The 18,994-nt window shown below is 34.1% G+C and overlaps 1 protein-coding gene across 3 annotated transcripts in view; it reads right to left on the bottom strand.

Annotated features, from left to right (window-relative positions):
* Positions 1-18,994, bottom strand: part of SPATA5 (spermatogenesis associated 5) — a 331,633-nt gene that overhangs the window by 216,148 nt on the left and 96,491 nt on the right. The window contains exon 14 of one of the 3 annotated variants that reach the window (XM_027599262.1): positions 4,956-5,082. The exons of the other annotated variants lie outside the window; for them this stretch is intronic. Coding sequence (XP_027455063.1) covers positions 4,956-5,082 — 127 coding nt within the window. The remainder of the gene's footprint in view (positions 1-4,955; positions 5,083-18,994) is intronic. 3 annotated transcript variants of the gene reach the window in all.

The raw sequence follows: 18,994 nt of genomic DNA, 5'->3' as shown, positions 1-18,994 counted from the left end.
AAAGTGGCCACATAATCAACAGCCTAACAGAGAACAATATAAACTCCTACAGCTTGGGCTCTTTGTTATTTGGGCATCAATAAAAATTCAGTTGTTTGCTATTCTAAATTCTCTCCATGCTGAGGAAATCCAGACCATCATCCATCTAAAGACAATGTGTCAACTTGACATTATACAATCTCATTAATCTTCTTCTATCCTTCACATCTTGTCATTCTTATGTAAAATGGACACTTGAGGATATGACTTCTCTTCCCTCACTTATCAGCTGAAGGAGAGGGTAAGGCATAAATGTCTATGGAGACTTCAGGATACCACCAGGAACCACAAGCAATCACTTTACTTAGCCTAGTGTGCTACATCACAACTAATGTATTTGACATGTAAATATGAAATAGCAGGAAATAGAACAATGTGATTCTTGAGCTATTTGTCTTACTTCCTTTGCTGAATCACCAGAATCCCCAAGAAACTCCAGCTTTAGTTTCCCCAAACTACATGAAATTGAAATACTGTCCATAAAAGACAATAAATAAACACAACATATGGGTCACACAATGATGTCGATTTCACTCCTCTGGCAGTCCAAGAATTCTCACCCTTTTGACATACTAACTTAAGGTCACCATGACATAGAGGTTGTGGGTTAACAGACAACAGGATGGTAAAGTATGCCAGCTAATTTACCAGGCCAAACACCCTAATTAAATTTAGCCAAAGTTATACCAAATGTATTATTTCTTTGACACTAGACCAGTCTTTTTTTTTAATTCCAGTTTTAAGCTAAAAAAAAATCTCTACTTTTTAGCAGCACATGAAATTTAATTCTTCTGTCACCCATACTCTTCCTATCACAGTTTCCTCCAGACAAGGCAGGTGGTGGAAACTGTCTATTCATTTCATAACAGGAAGTTTTTTGTTTTTGTATTGTCTCTTAAGATTGTTTTGTTTCTACCAGGACCTTCAGGACACATTTTGAACAAACACCATGTTATAATCACACATGCACTGAAACTTTTGTTTTATAGTAGTATTAAATAATATACAAATAATGCTCTAAAATAGTTCTTCAGAGGAAAAAATCTGCAAAGAAAAATGACTTTTGATATAGTATGTATCATATGAGTAGTAAAAGTACAATTAAGAAAAAAAATCCGGGGCACCTGGGTGGCTCAGTCAGTTAAGTGTCTGCCTTCGGCTCAGGTCATGATCCCAGCATCCTGGGATCGAGCCCTGCATCAGGCTCCCTGCTTCTCCCTCTCCCTCTGCCTGCCTGTCTACTTGTGATCTCTCTCTCTCTGTCAAATAAATAAATAAAATCTTAAAAAAAATCCATATTCCACACAAATATGGAATTCTACTTGAAACAGAAAAGAATTTTTTTTTACAAAAATCACTGATTATTTAAAGTTTTGGGTTTTTGTTTTTTTTTTTTTTTGCACAATTACAGAATACAGTAGGCAGAACATTTAGACCCTGGTGCAATGTACTAAATTCAAAGTTGTACTTGAAAGCATAGCACATCATTTGATGATCTTGAAACCATTCTTACACCACTCAGAAATGCTTTTTCCCATTTACCAATTTTATGTTTTGCTACCAGGAATAATTTTATTATTTAATCCTTTACAAATTAAACATTATAAATTTTGAAAAATTTGAATACTAAATTAAAAACCTTTAGATCTCCCTGACCTAGTGAAAATAAGTCTTTGTATCTAGTTAGCAAATACTTTCGATATCTTAATTTAAATGTGCTCATCCAAAATTAGTTGGTTAAAAAAAGTTGGATTTCTAATATTCAAAAACTAATCAAAGTATGTGTGTAAATGCATATACATACAAACATACAAGCATACATATAAATATGGATATATACATATTGTATGTTTGCATATGTTTATACTTCTCTCTGAAACATCTTAAAGAGGTCAATAAATCAAGGTATTAACAGTGTGAATTAATATTGATACTTAAAACACTTATTTTGTACAATCACATTTTCAGAACTGATGAATTCAAGGTAACATTTTATAAAGGATAAAAAAACATGGCTAGAAGTTTGGCAAGATATTTCCCAAACTTCAATTTCTGAAACTCTGTGATGTTGAAGACTCACTTACGAGTTGCTGTTAATGAAACAGAGCATATGCCTTCCTAAGGCAAATATTATCACCAGGCAAGAAACAGGAAAACAATGCAAAATCTTTGAAATGTAAAAAAAAAAAAGAAAAACCACTTCTATCCCTTAAATCTCCTGTCTTTGGAAACAACTTCTGCCCAAAATCCAGTTAAGTATTTTTTCCAAGAGATCCAAGATATCCACAGACTAAACTTATCCTAAAGAGAATGGAAACTCTCTACAATCACCTTGGAGGTTTTGACTTTAGAAAGCTGAGCTTTTAAAAAAGGCCCCAAACCTTACAGTGGCCCAAGAATAACGTCTAATCTCTAGGTTAATCTTTAAAATTTCTAAAGGTCTCTTGTACCAGGTGTTGGTAAAAAACTAGGATAAATTAGATCTACTGTAAAACACAACAGTTAGGGTTCAGTTTAGGTCTTACGGGGGGGGGGAAGTAAGCGAAACAGATTATAAATCAACAATTCCACTGAATTAAGTAACAAATCTATCAAGTGTTACACATATAAAGAACATGAAAAAATGTATCCTTTACAACAGGAGTTTAAATTTATTTATCCTTTTCTATTTTAAGAGAGATTATATGTATAATTTGAAGAAAGATATATTTGGACAAGGCAAGGCAAAGAAATGCAGCATCTGAGAAAACAGCAGATTCCACAGAACCAGAACATTTCAGAGGAGCTGGTTCAAAGTCAATTATATGACAGGCAAGGATAAGCTGGTCTCCCAGGAAGTCAGAAGTTGTTCTTAGGACTTGGAACAGAATTGAGAGTAGTGGGGGGAAGAAGCTGAAGAGCACTGTGGTAGGAAGACTTCTAGTAGAGTCACAAGATTCTGGTCCCCTAGTGGACTCACACCTTCTCCCAGTTATTCAATCAAATGCTAATTTAGGTGCTACTGTGAGGGGCTTTTGCAAATGTAATTAATTAAGGTCCTGAAACCACTAACTTGAAGGTGGAGAGATTTTCCTTTGTTGGGCCTAACCTGATTAGATGACACTAAAAGACACTGGGCTTTTCCTGGAAACATAATTTTAAAGCATAAGAGGGATAAAATATGATGGCAACTCTCACTGCTGTCTTTGAAGATGTTAGAGGCCATGTGGGGGTCTCTAGGAGCGACAGTAGCTCCCAGCTGACAGCCAGTAAGGAAATTTAGTCCTTAGGCCTACAATCACAAGAAATGAATTCTGACCCAATCATGTGAGATTAGAAAAGGAATACCAGCCCTGGGTAATACTTGGATGGGAAGAATACCAGCTCCTGACAATGATATAGTCCTGCCAACTCCCTGTTTTTAGCCTGTAGTGAGCCTCTGGAACAGACAACTCTGTCGTGCCGTTCCCAGATTTTGACTTACCTATAGAAATACTAATAAATGGGTGTTGTGTAAAACTGCTAAATTTGAGGTAATCTGTAACACAGCAAGAGAAAACTAATACAAGCACCAATCAAACTGAATCATATGGCTTGATTTAGATGAACCCAGAGAAGTTTATTGTAAACCCAAAAGCCCTATTTCAAGAAATGTATCTAACAGTGAAGACACACTCTATTAAGAAACCAAAGAAGACAACTATTAGATTAGGCATTGTAGAGAAGGAAACCAAAGAAATTTTAGAGCTCATTAGCCATGGGGTAACCAGGAGAAAATATCATAAAATATAATATATTCTTACCAGGAGTTTTTTTTTCTGGATTCAGCACCTTTATTTGTAAAACTGAAAGGTGGGATTAGGTAACTTCTAGGGTACTTTTAGTACTTTCTATGATACTTGTTAAAATACAGTCCTACTATCTTTTTTTTTTTCCCCATAGACATCAAAGGTATCTGAGCATAGACCCAGATCCTGTAAGTGCTCAGAACACACCTTCCTTCTTAAAAAAATACTGTATCAGAAAGTGAACAATTTATTAAAGTCCAAAGCTTTCTCACCTGTATTTGACTCAAAGGTCTTTGTCGCATAGTAAAATACCTAATTGAATGAAAGCAAAGCTTGCTTTCCACATAAAAGCTTCTTTCATATCTTTGCAAGGATTTTTTCTAAATCCCATTTTCAAAATTAAAAGTTGGTATATATATGCACAGGGAAGGAGAGAGGAGCTCATAAGGTCATTTATATGAGCAATAATGTGAACAGAAAAAAGAAAAATTAGTTCATGCTACAGGAGAAAATTTTTACTCTTAATTTAAATCCTTGCAAAAAATTGTACATTAGGTAGAAATTAGACATTTAAAATTTAGTGAATTCCCTTTATTAAACTCTGACCTAGGGAGAAAAAGTGGTAGCAATACCCTGAAAGGGTTAATTTTGCAACTGTATAGCTTAGTTTAATGCTACAGGCTAAGTAATTTCTTAGATAAAATCCATTGTCACTCTTATTCTAATCACTTTGAAACCAACTGCAGACAAAGAATTCTAAAAAGTTGTTAATAATAACTTCAGTCTAACTTGTCCTAAATATCCAGAAATTTACCTTAGTATGAATGAAAATGGGAAAAACTTCTCAAAAATAAATCAGATGACATAAACAAACAAAAAAAGAATTTCAGAACTTCAATTCTCCATCTGAAAGTCTGATGCAATGGGGGGGGGAATTCAAGGGGTTACAAAATAGTTTCATTAATACCAAACCATAAGCAATAAAAACATAGAAGCTTTACTGTTCTTTTCATTTCCTTTAAGATTTTCAGGATCCTCTAAATGAAAAAGTGATTACAAAGTAATTTGTAATTACTAAATGAAAAAAAGCTCACATAATCAAATAATCCAGTTCTGATTTTACAACACTCGTACTGCTTTCTTTCTTACCTTGTCTAGCCTATCTGGGCGGTTAGTAGCTGCCAAAATTGTCACATCCTTTAACTGTTCAATGCCATCCATTTCTGTTAAGAGCTGAGCCAGAACACGGTCAGCTACGTTCCCAGCACCTAAAGAACTGATTTTTAAAAAATATAGTTGTAAAACTCTTTACCTATCCCCAAGTACTTTATTACTTTTAAAAGACTGTGTACTCTATAACACGAAAAATTATGTCTGTTTCAAAATATAAAATGCTTGCTTCAGAATTCATTACTTGTTGAATTACCGTACCCTAAAATTAATTATATTCAAATAATTTCTTTTCCTCCTTCAACAACCATGTTCATTTTCTCTCCAATAATGAAATATACAAGATCTGGGAAGCAAGTTATAAGATTATTTAAAGCAGTTCATCAAATACACAATTGTGTAATTTAAACAATATTTACATTTTATATGGAAAACATACTGAAAGGAATTGGGAATAAAGAAACAAAATAAAAACCCATTCCTCACATGAAGTTTAAAACCTCTATGAAACAAAAAAACTCTTTACGCTCTTTACCCATAACAAATGGGATATTTCTAATGTATCTTGGTATTTTAAAATATTAATGTTTTTAAGCAACATCAGCAGGTAGGTAGTGATCACAATCCCCATATCTGGAGAAACAGGCAAAGGAAGATAAGTTATTATGTTCCTTTTGTTAACGTAGCAGGTCAATTACAAAGCTACTACCAGACATACTAGAATTTAATCACATTTCCTTTGACAAAAAAATCCAAAACAAAACTAAATACTGATTATTAATAAGGAAATTCAACAGGTCTTACCAATGAACAAAACCTTATATTGCACAGTCAAGGCCCTACAATAACAATTCTCATTAGCACCAGCTGGGATTTACTAAGAACCGTTCAGAATTGAGAAATATGTAATAGACACGTGCATGGATGATTACAGAGCGTAACAGCACTGTTAAGTGTAGTAAACGTATAAACCCAAGCCGATGAATGGGGTGAGGGAGAAGAGGAAAAGAGGACCGAAGGTACCACCTCACACCCCTGTCACTGCTGACAGAACAGGTGGACCTTAGTATAATCACCATGTAACGGACTTAATGAGATAATGAGGATCTCTAACAGAATGCAGATCTCAACATGCATTACAACTTCAAAAACTTGATGCAGTGTATGCACAGGAGAGTAGCCTCTAACTCACATCAATCAAACACACATGAGGTTGTTATGTAAGTCAGACTGTCAATTTATTAAATTAAATGGTCCTTCCCAATGTCTAAAAAGTTTGGGATCAAGGAATACCAGAGAAACCACTGAGATTTATTTTGGCTAGCACTAATTCTTGCAAATAACTAATTGGCAGGTGCATGGATTTGCTCCTCTGATTGTAAGAATAAACTCTGAACATTCTGAATAAATGGATTATATACCCTTCAAAAAATATCCTCCCTAATGTAACTTTTCCACATGAGAGCTTAATTGTCAGAAACACTGTTAGCAAAAGCTCTAAGGACTCCTTCATAACAACTACAAGCACCTAAATATTTAAGGCTGCCAACTGATTACATCTAAGGCCTTTAATTGTATCTACTATGCTAATTAGTCATGATCCTATATTTTCAGACACTAAGGAAGGTCACATTGAACAGATTTTGGGAGAGTCAAGGTGGGCTGTCCAGGGAGATGGTTTCTAACTTAAACCTTGAAAAATGAGTGAGAACCAAACAGGTTAAGAGGAAAAGGGAGGAAAGAGAATACAGAACACTGAAAATGGAAATCAGTTCAGAATAGCTGCACACAGAAGTTAAGGTGAAAAATGCAAAAGATCAATGTAGAGAGAGAAATTAAGGCTAGATAACAAAGGCTTTGTTATCCAAATTACTGAGTTTGGATTTTATCCTAACATAAATGGGAAGTTTCCACTAGAAATATGACAAAATCAGATTCATGTTTTTGAGGACCAGTACGGCCACAGTATGGAGAACAGATTATAAAAGGGCGATAATGGTCTGTTTTCCAGTCCAATAACAGCTCTTCTTAGACCCTTCTGAGATGTGAGATCACAAGTGTCTTCATCTGTTTAGGCTGCTATTACAAAATATCAGAGACTAGATAGCTTATAAACAATAGAAATTTATTTCTCAATCCGGATACTGGAAAGTCCAAGATCAAGGCACCAGCATGGTTAAGTGAGGGGTCTTTTCCTGGTTCATAACTGACACCTTTTCACGTCCTCATATGAAGATGGTGGGTAAGCTCTGTGAGGCCTCTTTTATAAAGACACAAATTCTACTCATGAGGTCTCCACCTTCATGACCTAAGTACCTCCCAAAGGCTCCACCTCTTAGAATTTCAACATATGAATTTGGGGAGGACACAAACATTTAGACCATAGCAATAAGACAAACCACTGACCCCCAAACTGGAGAGACAGACAAGCTGGATACAAAGAAACCAATAAGCAGAAACCTCCACAGGAACCAGTGCTGGGGTAAGGATACTGGAAATGTAAATGATGAATTTCTAGGACAGTGTGGACAAGCCTGAGAGTTAAATACTCCAGAAAACACAATCATTGAGGGACCCTTACATTTTTTGTGACTTTACCTCCAGAAGCCATACCAGGTTCTCACAATGAAGACCTGAGGAAAATCTTGTGCATGTGGCAGGAGGAAGGGAAAAGTAGCTATTTTGAATATGCCAGAATATTCTGTACTTCTTAACAAGTCCTGCCTTTAAGAGAAACTATTTTACCAGAGCCTAAACTATGACAGGTTCCTCAGAACCCAACTGAGCTGGAAGAAGGGATATATCCAACTCCAGCCCTCTCAGCCATCCTGTATTACTCGAAGGGAAGGAAGGTTACTAAAAAGCAATTGTGAAGTTCACAGTCCAGTAACACAGACTAACTAAAAGACTACAACTTAATCATAGGACCAAAGAACACCTGGCCTCTTATACTCTTACTACTACATCACCAAAGGCCTATTTACCATAGTTCCTTTTATGCAGATCATCATGTCCATCTATCAAAATAAAACAAAATAAAATCAAAACTTTTATGAGGCATACTAAAAGACAAAACACAAATTGAAGAAACTGAATAAGCATCAATGAACCAGAGAACCAGCAAAAATGCTGCTATTGTCAGAACAGAAATTTTTTAAAATTATGATTAATATGCTAAGGGTTCTAACAGACAAAATAGACAACACTCAAGAAAGGGGCAACATAGGCAGAGCGATGGAAATTCTAACACTCAAAAAGAAATGGCAGAAATCAAGACACTATAGCAGAAATAAAGAATACCTTTGATGGGCTTGTTAGACTAGACATGACTGAGAAAAAATTCCTGAGCTTAATTATTTGCCAATAAAAACTTCCAAAATGAAAAAGCAAAGAGAAAAAAGACTGATGAAAAAAAAGAAACAAGAGAATATCCAAGAATTATGGAAGCTATAAAAGGTGTAATATATGTGCAACTGAAATACCAGAAGGAGAAAAGAGAATGGAATAGAAGAAATACTTGAAGAAATAATGACTGAGAATTTCTCCAGATTAATGTCTGACACCAAACTATAGATCCAGGAAGCCCAGAGAACATCAAGTAGGATACCTGGCAAAAAACTACCTCTAGGCACATCATATTCAAACTACAGAAAAGCAAAGACCAAAAAAAAATTAAATAAATAAATCTTTTAAGAAGTCAGAGGACTTATACAGTTCACTGTAGAGGTGCAAAAATAAGAATTATATTAGATAACTCCTCAGCAACCATGCAACCAAGGAGAGTAGAGTGAAATATTTAAAGTGTTGAGAGAGAAAAAACACCGACCTAAATTTCTGTATTCTCTGAAATTATCTTTCAGAAATGAAGGAGAAATAAAGACTTCTTCAAACAAAAATTGAGGGAATTTGTTGTTAGTAGGACTGCCTTGCAAGAAACGTTTTAAAAAGTTGTTCCAAGAGGGGCACTTAGGTGGCTCAGGCGGTTTTCCTACTCTTGATTTTGGCTCAGGTCATGATCTCAGGGTTTTGAGATTGAGCCCCATGTAGGGAGTCTGCTGGAAGTTCTCTTTTTCTCTCTCCCTCTGTACCTCCCCACCACTCATGCTGTCTCTCTCTAAAAAAATAAATCTCAAAAAGTTGTTCTAGGAAAAGGAAAATGATATAGGTTGAAACTTGAATGTACATAAAGAAAGAGCACTAGAGAGGAATGAGTGAAGGTAAAATAAAAACTTCAACTTAATTGATCTAACAGATAATAGTTTGTCCAAAATAATGGTAATAACAATGTATTCAATGACTACAGCCTATGTATAAGTGAAATGAATGACAGAAATGATACAAGGAACTAGAGGGAGAAATTCAAATTTTTGTTATTATAAAGCACTTGTACTACCTGTGAAGCAGAACAGTGTTATTTGAAAGTGGATGCAGATTAGTTGTAAATGTATATTGCAAATTCCAGGACAACCACTGAAAAAAGGGGAAAAAATAGAAATACATATTTCATACACCAAGAAAGGAGAGAAAATGGAATCATAAAATGCTCAGTTAAAATCAGAAAAGGCAGAAAAATAGTCAAAGACAAAAACAGGAACAAAGAACAAAGAGTAACAAATATGGTAATATTAATACAACTATATCAATAATCACTTTAAAACATCAATGGTCTAAACAAATCATTGAGACAGACATTGTCATAGTGGATCAAAGAACAAGACCCAACTATATGTTGTTGACAAAAATTCTACTTTAACACAGTTGAACTCAACAGCAACTTCAACCAACTCAATATAATTGCTATCCAAATGCTACTTCATCCAACAGCAGAATACACATTCATCTCAAGAGCATATGGAGTATTTACCAAGACAGACTACGTTCTAGGCCATAAAATCTACCTTAACAAATTATAAAGAACAGACATCATACAATGTGTGCTATCAGACCAGAAATTAAACTAAAAATCAATAGCAAAATGACATTTGGAAAATTACAAAATACATGGAGATTAAAAAACACACTCCTAAATAATACATGGATTACAGAAGAAATTTCAACAGAAATAAAAAAAAATAGTTTAAATGAAAATGAAAATACAACTAATCAAAATTCGTGGGATGTAGTAAAAGTAGTGCTTAAAGGGAAATTTATAGCACTGAATGTATATATTAGAAAAACAGAAAGATCTAAAATCAGTAAGCTTCCGCCTCAGGAAATTAAAAAAAAAGAGCAAATTAAATCCAAAGTAAACACAAGAAAAAAGTAGGAAAATTAGAGCAGAAATAAAATTGATAACAGGAAGTCAAAAGAGAAAAATCAGCAAAAGCAAAAGCTCATTCTTTGAAGAGATCAATAAAAACGATAAGCTTATAGCCAGGATAACTAAGAAAAACAAGAGAAGACAGATTACTAATACACAAATGAAAGAAGGGACATCACTGCAGGTTTCACAGATCTTAAAAGTTTAATAATGGATTGACAGTTGACCCTTAAACATGGGTTTGAACTGCGCAGGTCCACTTATAAGCGGGTTTCTTTTTGATAAATACATTACAGTACTTTATGTTCTCTTCCTTATGATATTCTTAACATTTTTTTCTCTACCTTACATTATTGTAAGAAAATAGTATATAATACATATACAAAGTATGTGTTGATTGACTGTTTCTGTTATCAGTAAGGCTTTTGGTCAACAGTAGGCTATTAGTAGTTAAGTTTTTGGGGAGTCAAAGTTATATGTAGATTTTTAACTGCACAGGGGGTCAGCACCTCTAACCCCCACATTGTTCAAGAGTCAACTAAATTATGAAATATAATACAAGAAAACTTTTATGGCCACATACTTGATCATCTAGATGAAATGACAATCTGTCAAAAGAAGAAACAGACAATCTGAATAGGCCTATATCAATTAAAGAAATTGAATCAAGAATTAATAAAAAAGAATTAATAATCTTCTAAACAGAAAGCATCAGACCCAGATGAGTTTACAGTAAATTCTAACAATCATTTAAGGAAGAAATTTTACCAATTCTCTACAATTTCTATTAGAAGACAGAAGTAAAAGGAATACTTGTTCAATCATTCTATGAGAGCACCATTATCCTAATACCAAAACCAGACAAAGACATAACAAGAAAATTACAGACCAGTAACTATACAAATATGCAAAATATTAGCAAATTGAATTCAACAAAGTATAATAATGTACGTATAATTCAACGATGTGTAAAAAATTTGTACATTGTGATGAAGTGGAATTTATCTCATGTATGGTTCACTTGTTCAACATTCAAAAATCAATGAATGTAATCTATCATATCATACAGGCTAAAAGACAAAAAATCATATAATCATATCAATGGATGTAGAAAAAGCATTTGACAAAATCCAACACCCAGTCTGTGCATGATAAAAACTCTCCACAAAGTGGGTTTAAAGGGAACATACCTCAACATAATAAAAGCCATATATGAAAAGCCCACAGCTAACATCATACTCAATGGTGAAAAACTAAGAGGTTTTCCTCTAAGATCAGTAACAAGACAAGGATGTCCACTCCTGCCACTTTTATTTAACACAGGGCTGAAAAGTCCTAGCCACAGCAATCCACAAGAAAAAGAAATAAAAAACATCCATATTGATAAGGAAGAAGTTAAACTGTCACTATCTGCAAATGACATGGTACTATACATAGAAAACACTAAAGACTTCACCAAAAAAACTATTAGAATAAATGAATTCAGTAAAATTGTAGGATACAAAATTAATACACAGAAATTGGTTGAATTTCTATACACTAATAACAAAGTAGTAGAAAGGGAAATAAACAATTCTATTTACAATTGCATCAAAAAGAATAAAATACCTAGAAATAAACTTAACTAAGGAGGTGAAAGACCTATACTCTGAAAACTGTAAAACACTGATGAAAGAAATTGAAAACAACACAAATAGAAAGGTATTTTATGCTCAAGGATTGGAAAAACAAATATTGTTAAAATGTCCATACTACCCAAAGTAATCTACAGATTTAATACAATTGCTATCAAAATACCAACAGCATTTTTCACAGAAGTAGAACAAATAATCCTAAAATTTGTGTGGAACCACAGAGACCCTAAATACCCAAAGAAATCTTACGAAGGAGGAACGAAGCTGAAGATACTACAATTCCAGATTTTAAGAGATACTACAAAGCTGTAGGAATCAAAACAACACGGTACTGGCACAAAAACTCACATATAAAGCAATAGAACAGATTAAAAAGCCCAGAAATAAACCTATGTTTATATGGTTAAGTAATCTATGACTGAGGAGACAAGAATATACGATGGAAAAAAGACAGTCTCTTCAATAAACGGTGCTGGGAAAACTAGACAGCAACATGCAAAAGAATGAAATGATCCCTTTCTTACACTATACCCAAAAATAAACTCAAAACAGATTAAAGATCTAAATGTAAGACCTAAAACCATAAAACTCCAAAAAAAAAAAAAAAAAACATAGGTGGTAATTTTCTTTACATTGGTCATAGCAACATTTTTCTAGGTATATCTCTTAAGGCAAAGGAAATAAAAGCAAAAATAAACTATTGGGACTACAACAAAATAAAAAGCTTTTGCACAGTGAATGAAACTATCAACAAACAAAAAGGCAATTGAATGGGAGTTGATATTTGCAAATGATAGTGAATGAAAGAAGATATGTGCAAATGATATTGCTGATAAGTAGTTATATCCAAAAGATATAAGGAATTCAAAACACTCAAAACCAAAAAAACACAAATAATCCAATTAAAAAATGGGCAGAGGATCTAAATAGACATTTTTCCAAAGAAGACATACAGATGGCCAATAGACATATGAAAAGATGCTCAATATCACTAATCATCAGGGAAATGCAAATCAAAACCACAATGAGATATCACCTTCCACCTGTCAGAATGGCTAAAATTAAAAACAGAAGAAAGAATAAGAATCAGTGAGGATGTCGATAAAAAGGAAACCTTGTGTGCACTGTGGATGGGAGTGCAAATTGGTATAGCCACTGTGGAAAACAGTATAAAGGTTCCTCAAAAAATTAGAAATAGAAATACCATTTGATCCAGTTCCAGTAATTCCACTACTGGGTATTTACCCAAAGGAAATTAAAACACTAATTCGAAAACATATATGCACCCCTATGTTTATTACAGCATTATTTACAAAAGCCAAGATATGGAAGCAACCCAAGTGACGTACATACACACGAAAACTCACACATACACACACACAACGTAATGTTACACAGTCATGATAAAGTAAGATCTTGCCATTTGTGACAACATGAATGGACTCTCAGAAGGTATTATGTTAAATAAGTCAGAGAAAGACAAATACCATATGATTCCACTTATACATCGAACTTAAAAACAAAACAAATGAATAAGCAAATAAATAAAAAGCAGAAACAGACCCAAAAATACAGAGAATAAACTAATGGTTGCCAGAGAAGAGGGGGTCAGGCAAAATGGGTGAAGGAGAGTAGGTGAAGAGAGTGGGCTTCCAGTTACGGAATGAATAAGTAATGTAAATGAAAGGTACAACACAGGGAATATAGTCAATGGTATAATAGCATTGTATGATGAGAGACAGTAGCTATACTTGTGGAGAGTACAGCATAATGTATAAAACTTGTGGAATCACTATGTTGTACACCTGAAGCTAATTTAACATTGTATGTCAACTATACTTCAATAAAAAAAAAAAAAATATCCAACACCCAGTCATGATACAAAGTCAGCTAACTAATAATGAGAACTTCTTCAACTTGATAAAAAAAATAACTACAAAAAAACCTATAACATCATACTTAATGTTGAGAAACAAAAATCTTTCCCACTAATATCAAGAACGAGGCAAAGATGTTCCCTCTCACCATTATTTTTCAACAATGTACTACAAGTCCCAGATAGTGCAACAGGACAAGAAAAGGCAAGAAATGATATACAGATTGGGAAGGAATAAATAAAACTGTGTTTGTGTGCAGGTGAAATGACTGTCTATATAGAAAATAAGTCATCAACCAAAAACTCCTGCCAACAAATACTGCTAGAACTGGACCTCCATCTGCAAAAAAGAATCTAGACACAGAGCTTACACTCCTCACAAAGATTAACTCAACCTGGATCACAGACCTAAATACAAAATGTAAAACTATAAAACTCCTAGAAAATAACAGAGAAGAAAATCTAAATGATCTTGGCTATGCTGATGACTTTTTAGATACAACACCAAAGGCATGATCCATGACAGAAATAACAGCTGGACTTCACTAAAATTAAAAACATATGCTCTGCGGGGCGCCTGGGTGGCTCAGATGGTTGGGCAACTGCCTTTGGCTCAGGTCATGATCCCAGGGTCCTGGGATCGAGTCCCACATCAGCCTCCCTGCTCAGCAGGGAGTCAGCTTCTCCCTCTGACCCTCTTCCCTCTCATGCTATCTCTCATTCTCTCTCTCTCAAATAAATAAATAAAATCTTTAAAAAACAAAAAACAAAAAACATATGCTCTGCAAAAGACACTATCAAAAGAATGAGAAAACAAGCCAGAAGCTGGGGGAAAATATTTGCAGAAGACAGGTCTCATAAAGGACTGATATCCAAAATATAAAAAGAACTCTTAAAACTCAAAAATGAAAAGCCCAATTAAAAAAGTAGACAAAAGACCTGAACAGACCTTTCACCGAAGAGTTATACAGATGGCAGTAAACATAAAAAGATGCTCAACATCACATCATTAGGGAACTTGCAAATTAAAACAATGAGATATTACTATATACCTATTAGAATAGCCCAAATCCAAAATACTGACACCACCAAATGCTGATGAAGATGTGGAAAACCAAGAACTCTCATTCACTGCTGGTGGGATTACAAAATGGTGCAGCTACTTTGGAAGACAGTTTGGAAGTTTCTTACAAAACTAAACATACTCCTACTGTGTCATCCAGCAATCATGAATCTTGGTATTTACCCAAATGAGTCAAAAACTTACAACTACTTCAAAACCTGTACATGGATGTTTATAGCCGCTTTATTCAAATTGCTAAAACCAGAAAACAACCAAGATGTGCTTCAGTAGGTGAATAGATAAATAAACTGGTATATCCATACAATGTATTACTCAATGCTTTAAAAAAAAAAAAAAAGGAGCTACCAAACCATGAAAAGACATGCAGGAACCCTATATGCATATTACTAAGTGAAAGAAGCCAATCTGAAAGGGCTACATATTACATGATTCTAACTATGTAACATTCTGGAAAAGGTAAAACTATGGAGACAATAAAAGGATTAGTGGTTGCTAGGGGTTAAAGGTGGAAGAGGGACAAATAGAGTATGAAGGATCTTTAGGACAGTGAAAGTACTCTGTATGCTACAAAAATGGGTAACACATCATTATACATTTGTCAAAACCCACAGAATGTTCTACACCAAGAGTGAACCCTAATGTAAACTCTGGACTTTGGGTGATGATGTGTCAATGCAGGTTTATCAACTGTAACAAATGTACCTCTCTAATTTGGGATGATGACAGTGGACAGACTATACGTGTCAGGGGGAAAGGGGTATATGGGAACTCTGTATTTCCTACTCAATTTTGCTGTGAACCTAAAACTGCTCTAAAAAATAAAGTTTACTTAGAAAAATATATAAAAAAATATTAAGCTATTTTGAAGCCATTCAGTTAGAACAAGTTCTCAGTAATCCAATACAGAGAGTTGTATGAACAAGTATCATGGCAACAGGGATAAAAGAAGTGGATAGATATGAAAAATATTAAGAGGATACAATCAATAGAGCTGCTAAACCAATGTTTCCATTGAGTCACCGAGTAAAAAGGACTTTAAGTGTGAACATGTTAGATGTGAAATGCCAATAAAACAACCTGAGGTTTAGACATAAAAGAAAGAGGTGTGAGGCAGAAATGCACATCCTGGAATCTTTACCAAAAAGATTGATGCAAGTAAAAAGTGTACAATGAGTGATGAAAGATACATGAATAATGAACAAAGAGGTAGAGTTGAATCACCATATTGTACACCCGAAATGAATACTGTGTATTAACTACACTGGAATTAAAATTTTAAAAATTTTAAAAGAAAAAAGAAGTGGTAGAGGAATTTGCAAAGAAGAAGGCGTGTGTATTAGACAGCTCACACCTACATAACAAAATACTATAGACAATGCTCTTTAAACAAAAGAAATTTATTTTCGTGTAATTCTGGATAGCTAGAGTCTGATGGAAGTACTCTTCCTGGCTTGAAGATGGTGGCCTTCTTGATATATCCTCACGGATATGGGAGAGAGAGAGAGCAAGCTCTCTGATGTCTCTTCTTAAAAGAGCATTAATCCATCATGAGGACCATATTCTCATGACCTCATCCACACCTAACTACCTCCCCAAAGTCCCATTTCCAAATACCATCATGTGGGGGTTAGGACTTCAACACATAAATTTTGGAGGAACACAACACAGGAGAACAGAGGATTCTTGAACTGGAAAACAGGCTAGTGAAAATATCCAAACTGATGCACAAAAAGAGAAAAAAGAAAGAATAAAAACAGTGTAACAGACATATGGAATCCAGTGGAAAACCTAAGAAACATATAGTGCCATATGAGACAGTTCCACAGAGAGAAAAGAGAATAAAATAAAAGCTCATATCTGAAAAAATAAAACCTGAGAATTCCCCCAGAACTATCAAAAGAATCAAAGAGATCAAGAATGTACTCAGGAGGGTGCTTGGGTGGCTCAGATGGTTAAGCGTCTGCCTTCACCTCAGGTCATGATCCCAGATTCCTGGGATCGAGTCCCGCATCGGGCTCCTTGCTCCTTGGGAGCCTGCTTCTCCCTCTGCCTCTCTCTCTCTGTCTCTCATGAATAAACAAATAAAAATCTTTAAAAAAAAAAAGAATGTACTCAGGATTCTCAAATGCTGAAGCCAATAAAATTATTGCTAACTAGACATAACAGTCTACAATCAAAATTTACAGTTAAGGTTTATTTCAAAAGTTTTCTTTGTAAAATGACCTCTTCAATCAGCAGCTAATATTGAAACAGGTACAAACAGGGTATTTCTCAGTCTAAGTATCAATTTCACTAGTAATAGAAACTGTAGATTTTATGGCACCATTTGTCTGCATACATACCAGTAACTGCTTACTCAGTAAAAATGTCAAGAATAGATCCAAGTGTTCTAGGTCCTATTTTGCTTTTACTTTCTTTACCTGACCCTGACAAGCCTAATGTGAACATCTTTTAAAATGAATCATCTCATTAGGAAACCTATATACTTGGGAAGGAGTTGGGATTTTTTGGATGAAAGGTGGGTATAACCACCTGAAAGAAAATGAATTGGGGAGACAAAGAAATAGAAAAAGGTTTTTATTTTTCCCCCCGTTTTAAAGCAAAGTTCAGAAAGAGTATGAATTATACTTTCTTCAAATAAATACCATGAAGATGATAACACTACAGGAACAATAACTACATTTCTGGCTCCTCTATACACATTTCTTTAAAATAAAATAAAAAAAATTTAAGGGAGAAACTATTTTGTATTTTAAAAAATTCCAAGCATAAGAATACTTAAATAAGCTATAATTCTTTAAAAATAAAATCACATGAAACATTAATTTTGCCAGTATTCTGTTAAAAAAGTAAAAATCTATTATAAAGATACAGCTTGTAAGTTATGAAAACACTAAAATTATTAATATCTTTTCTTATAGGCAAAGAAAAAGAAAGACAAAAGAGGCTGGGAAAGGTAAGCAGATTTTTTTTTTTACTTTAAAAAAATTTTAAAGTTTTAAACATTTAACCAGTTTAAACAATTTGTTTTGATAATTAAACATGTTTTAAACAATTAAAATTTTTTTGAATATAAGCCTTTTATACTCCAAATAAAAAGTGTTGATATTATAGTAATAAATTCATCTACAAAATACAAGTCTATCCCTCAGAAAGAAGTTGGCTCTTCCATAAACAAATGCATTATATATTTTTTTAGATTTATTTATTTATTTTAGAGAGGAGAGAGCGAGCACACAAGTAGGAGGGGCTGAGGGAGATGGAGAGAGAAAGTCAAGCAGACTCAGTGCTGAGCTCAAGACAGGGCTCCATCTCATCACCCTGAGACCACAACCTGAACCAAAACCAAGAGTTAGACACTTTGTGCCACCCAGGAGCCCCACAAATGCATTATTTTTAATAAGTCATTTCCAATACCACAAAACTCTTAAACTGAAGAAATCTAACTCATGTTAAACTAACTTTGAAAAAAAATTCTAGAGAAAAGAAAAACTGTATCATATTCCACATATTCCATTTTCCTGTAAACAATATTCCATATATTTAAAATTCTACCTATGTTGTCCAGCTGACAATAACACTTAATAATGAAACATTTGAAGAGTCTATCAAAATCAGATATTTGTTAAGATTCCTTGCTCACCTTATTGGGATGACTTAAAAATAATCTCTTGAACAAGATCTCTGATTCCCATTAAAAAAAAAATTAAGCTCTTTGGTTCCTGATAAATCATTTGCTTATAGTATTAAAACTCAGTATATATTATGCTTGCATAAGGCAGTTTATCTGTACCTTACCTAAAGCCTCAGGAATATGGAGAGTTCTGATCTCTCCCAGAAGATGTGAGGGAAAACCTTCATAAGTAATTATAAAAAATACCTACTGTTCACTGAATACCTCCCAGACACTGTGTTAATAACAAATGACACGTATTTAACTTGCTCTGTGCCATGCATCCCATGTACTACTTTATTCATCCCAGTAACAGCACTGTGAGGTAAATACTACTTTTATTCTCATCATATATATATAAGAAAACTGAGGCACAGAGAAGTTGAGTAATTTGCCCAAGATTCCACAGCTAACAAATGGCAGAGGCAGGATCTGAATACATATCTACTTGATTCCAGAGTCTATACTCTTTCCATAATACTACAAAGCAT

Source organism: Zalophus californianus, chromosome 2 (assembly GCF_009762305.2).
Source record: "Zalophus californianus isolate mZalCal1 chromosome 2, mZalCal1.pri.v2, whole genome shotgun sequence".
NCBI lineage: Eukaryota > Metazoa > Chordata > Mammalia > Carnivora > Otariidae > Zalophus > Zalophus californianus.
Note: the sequence above shows the minus strand (reverse complement) of the source record. Positions and strands in the feature narration are given on the sequence as shown.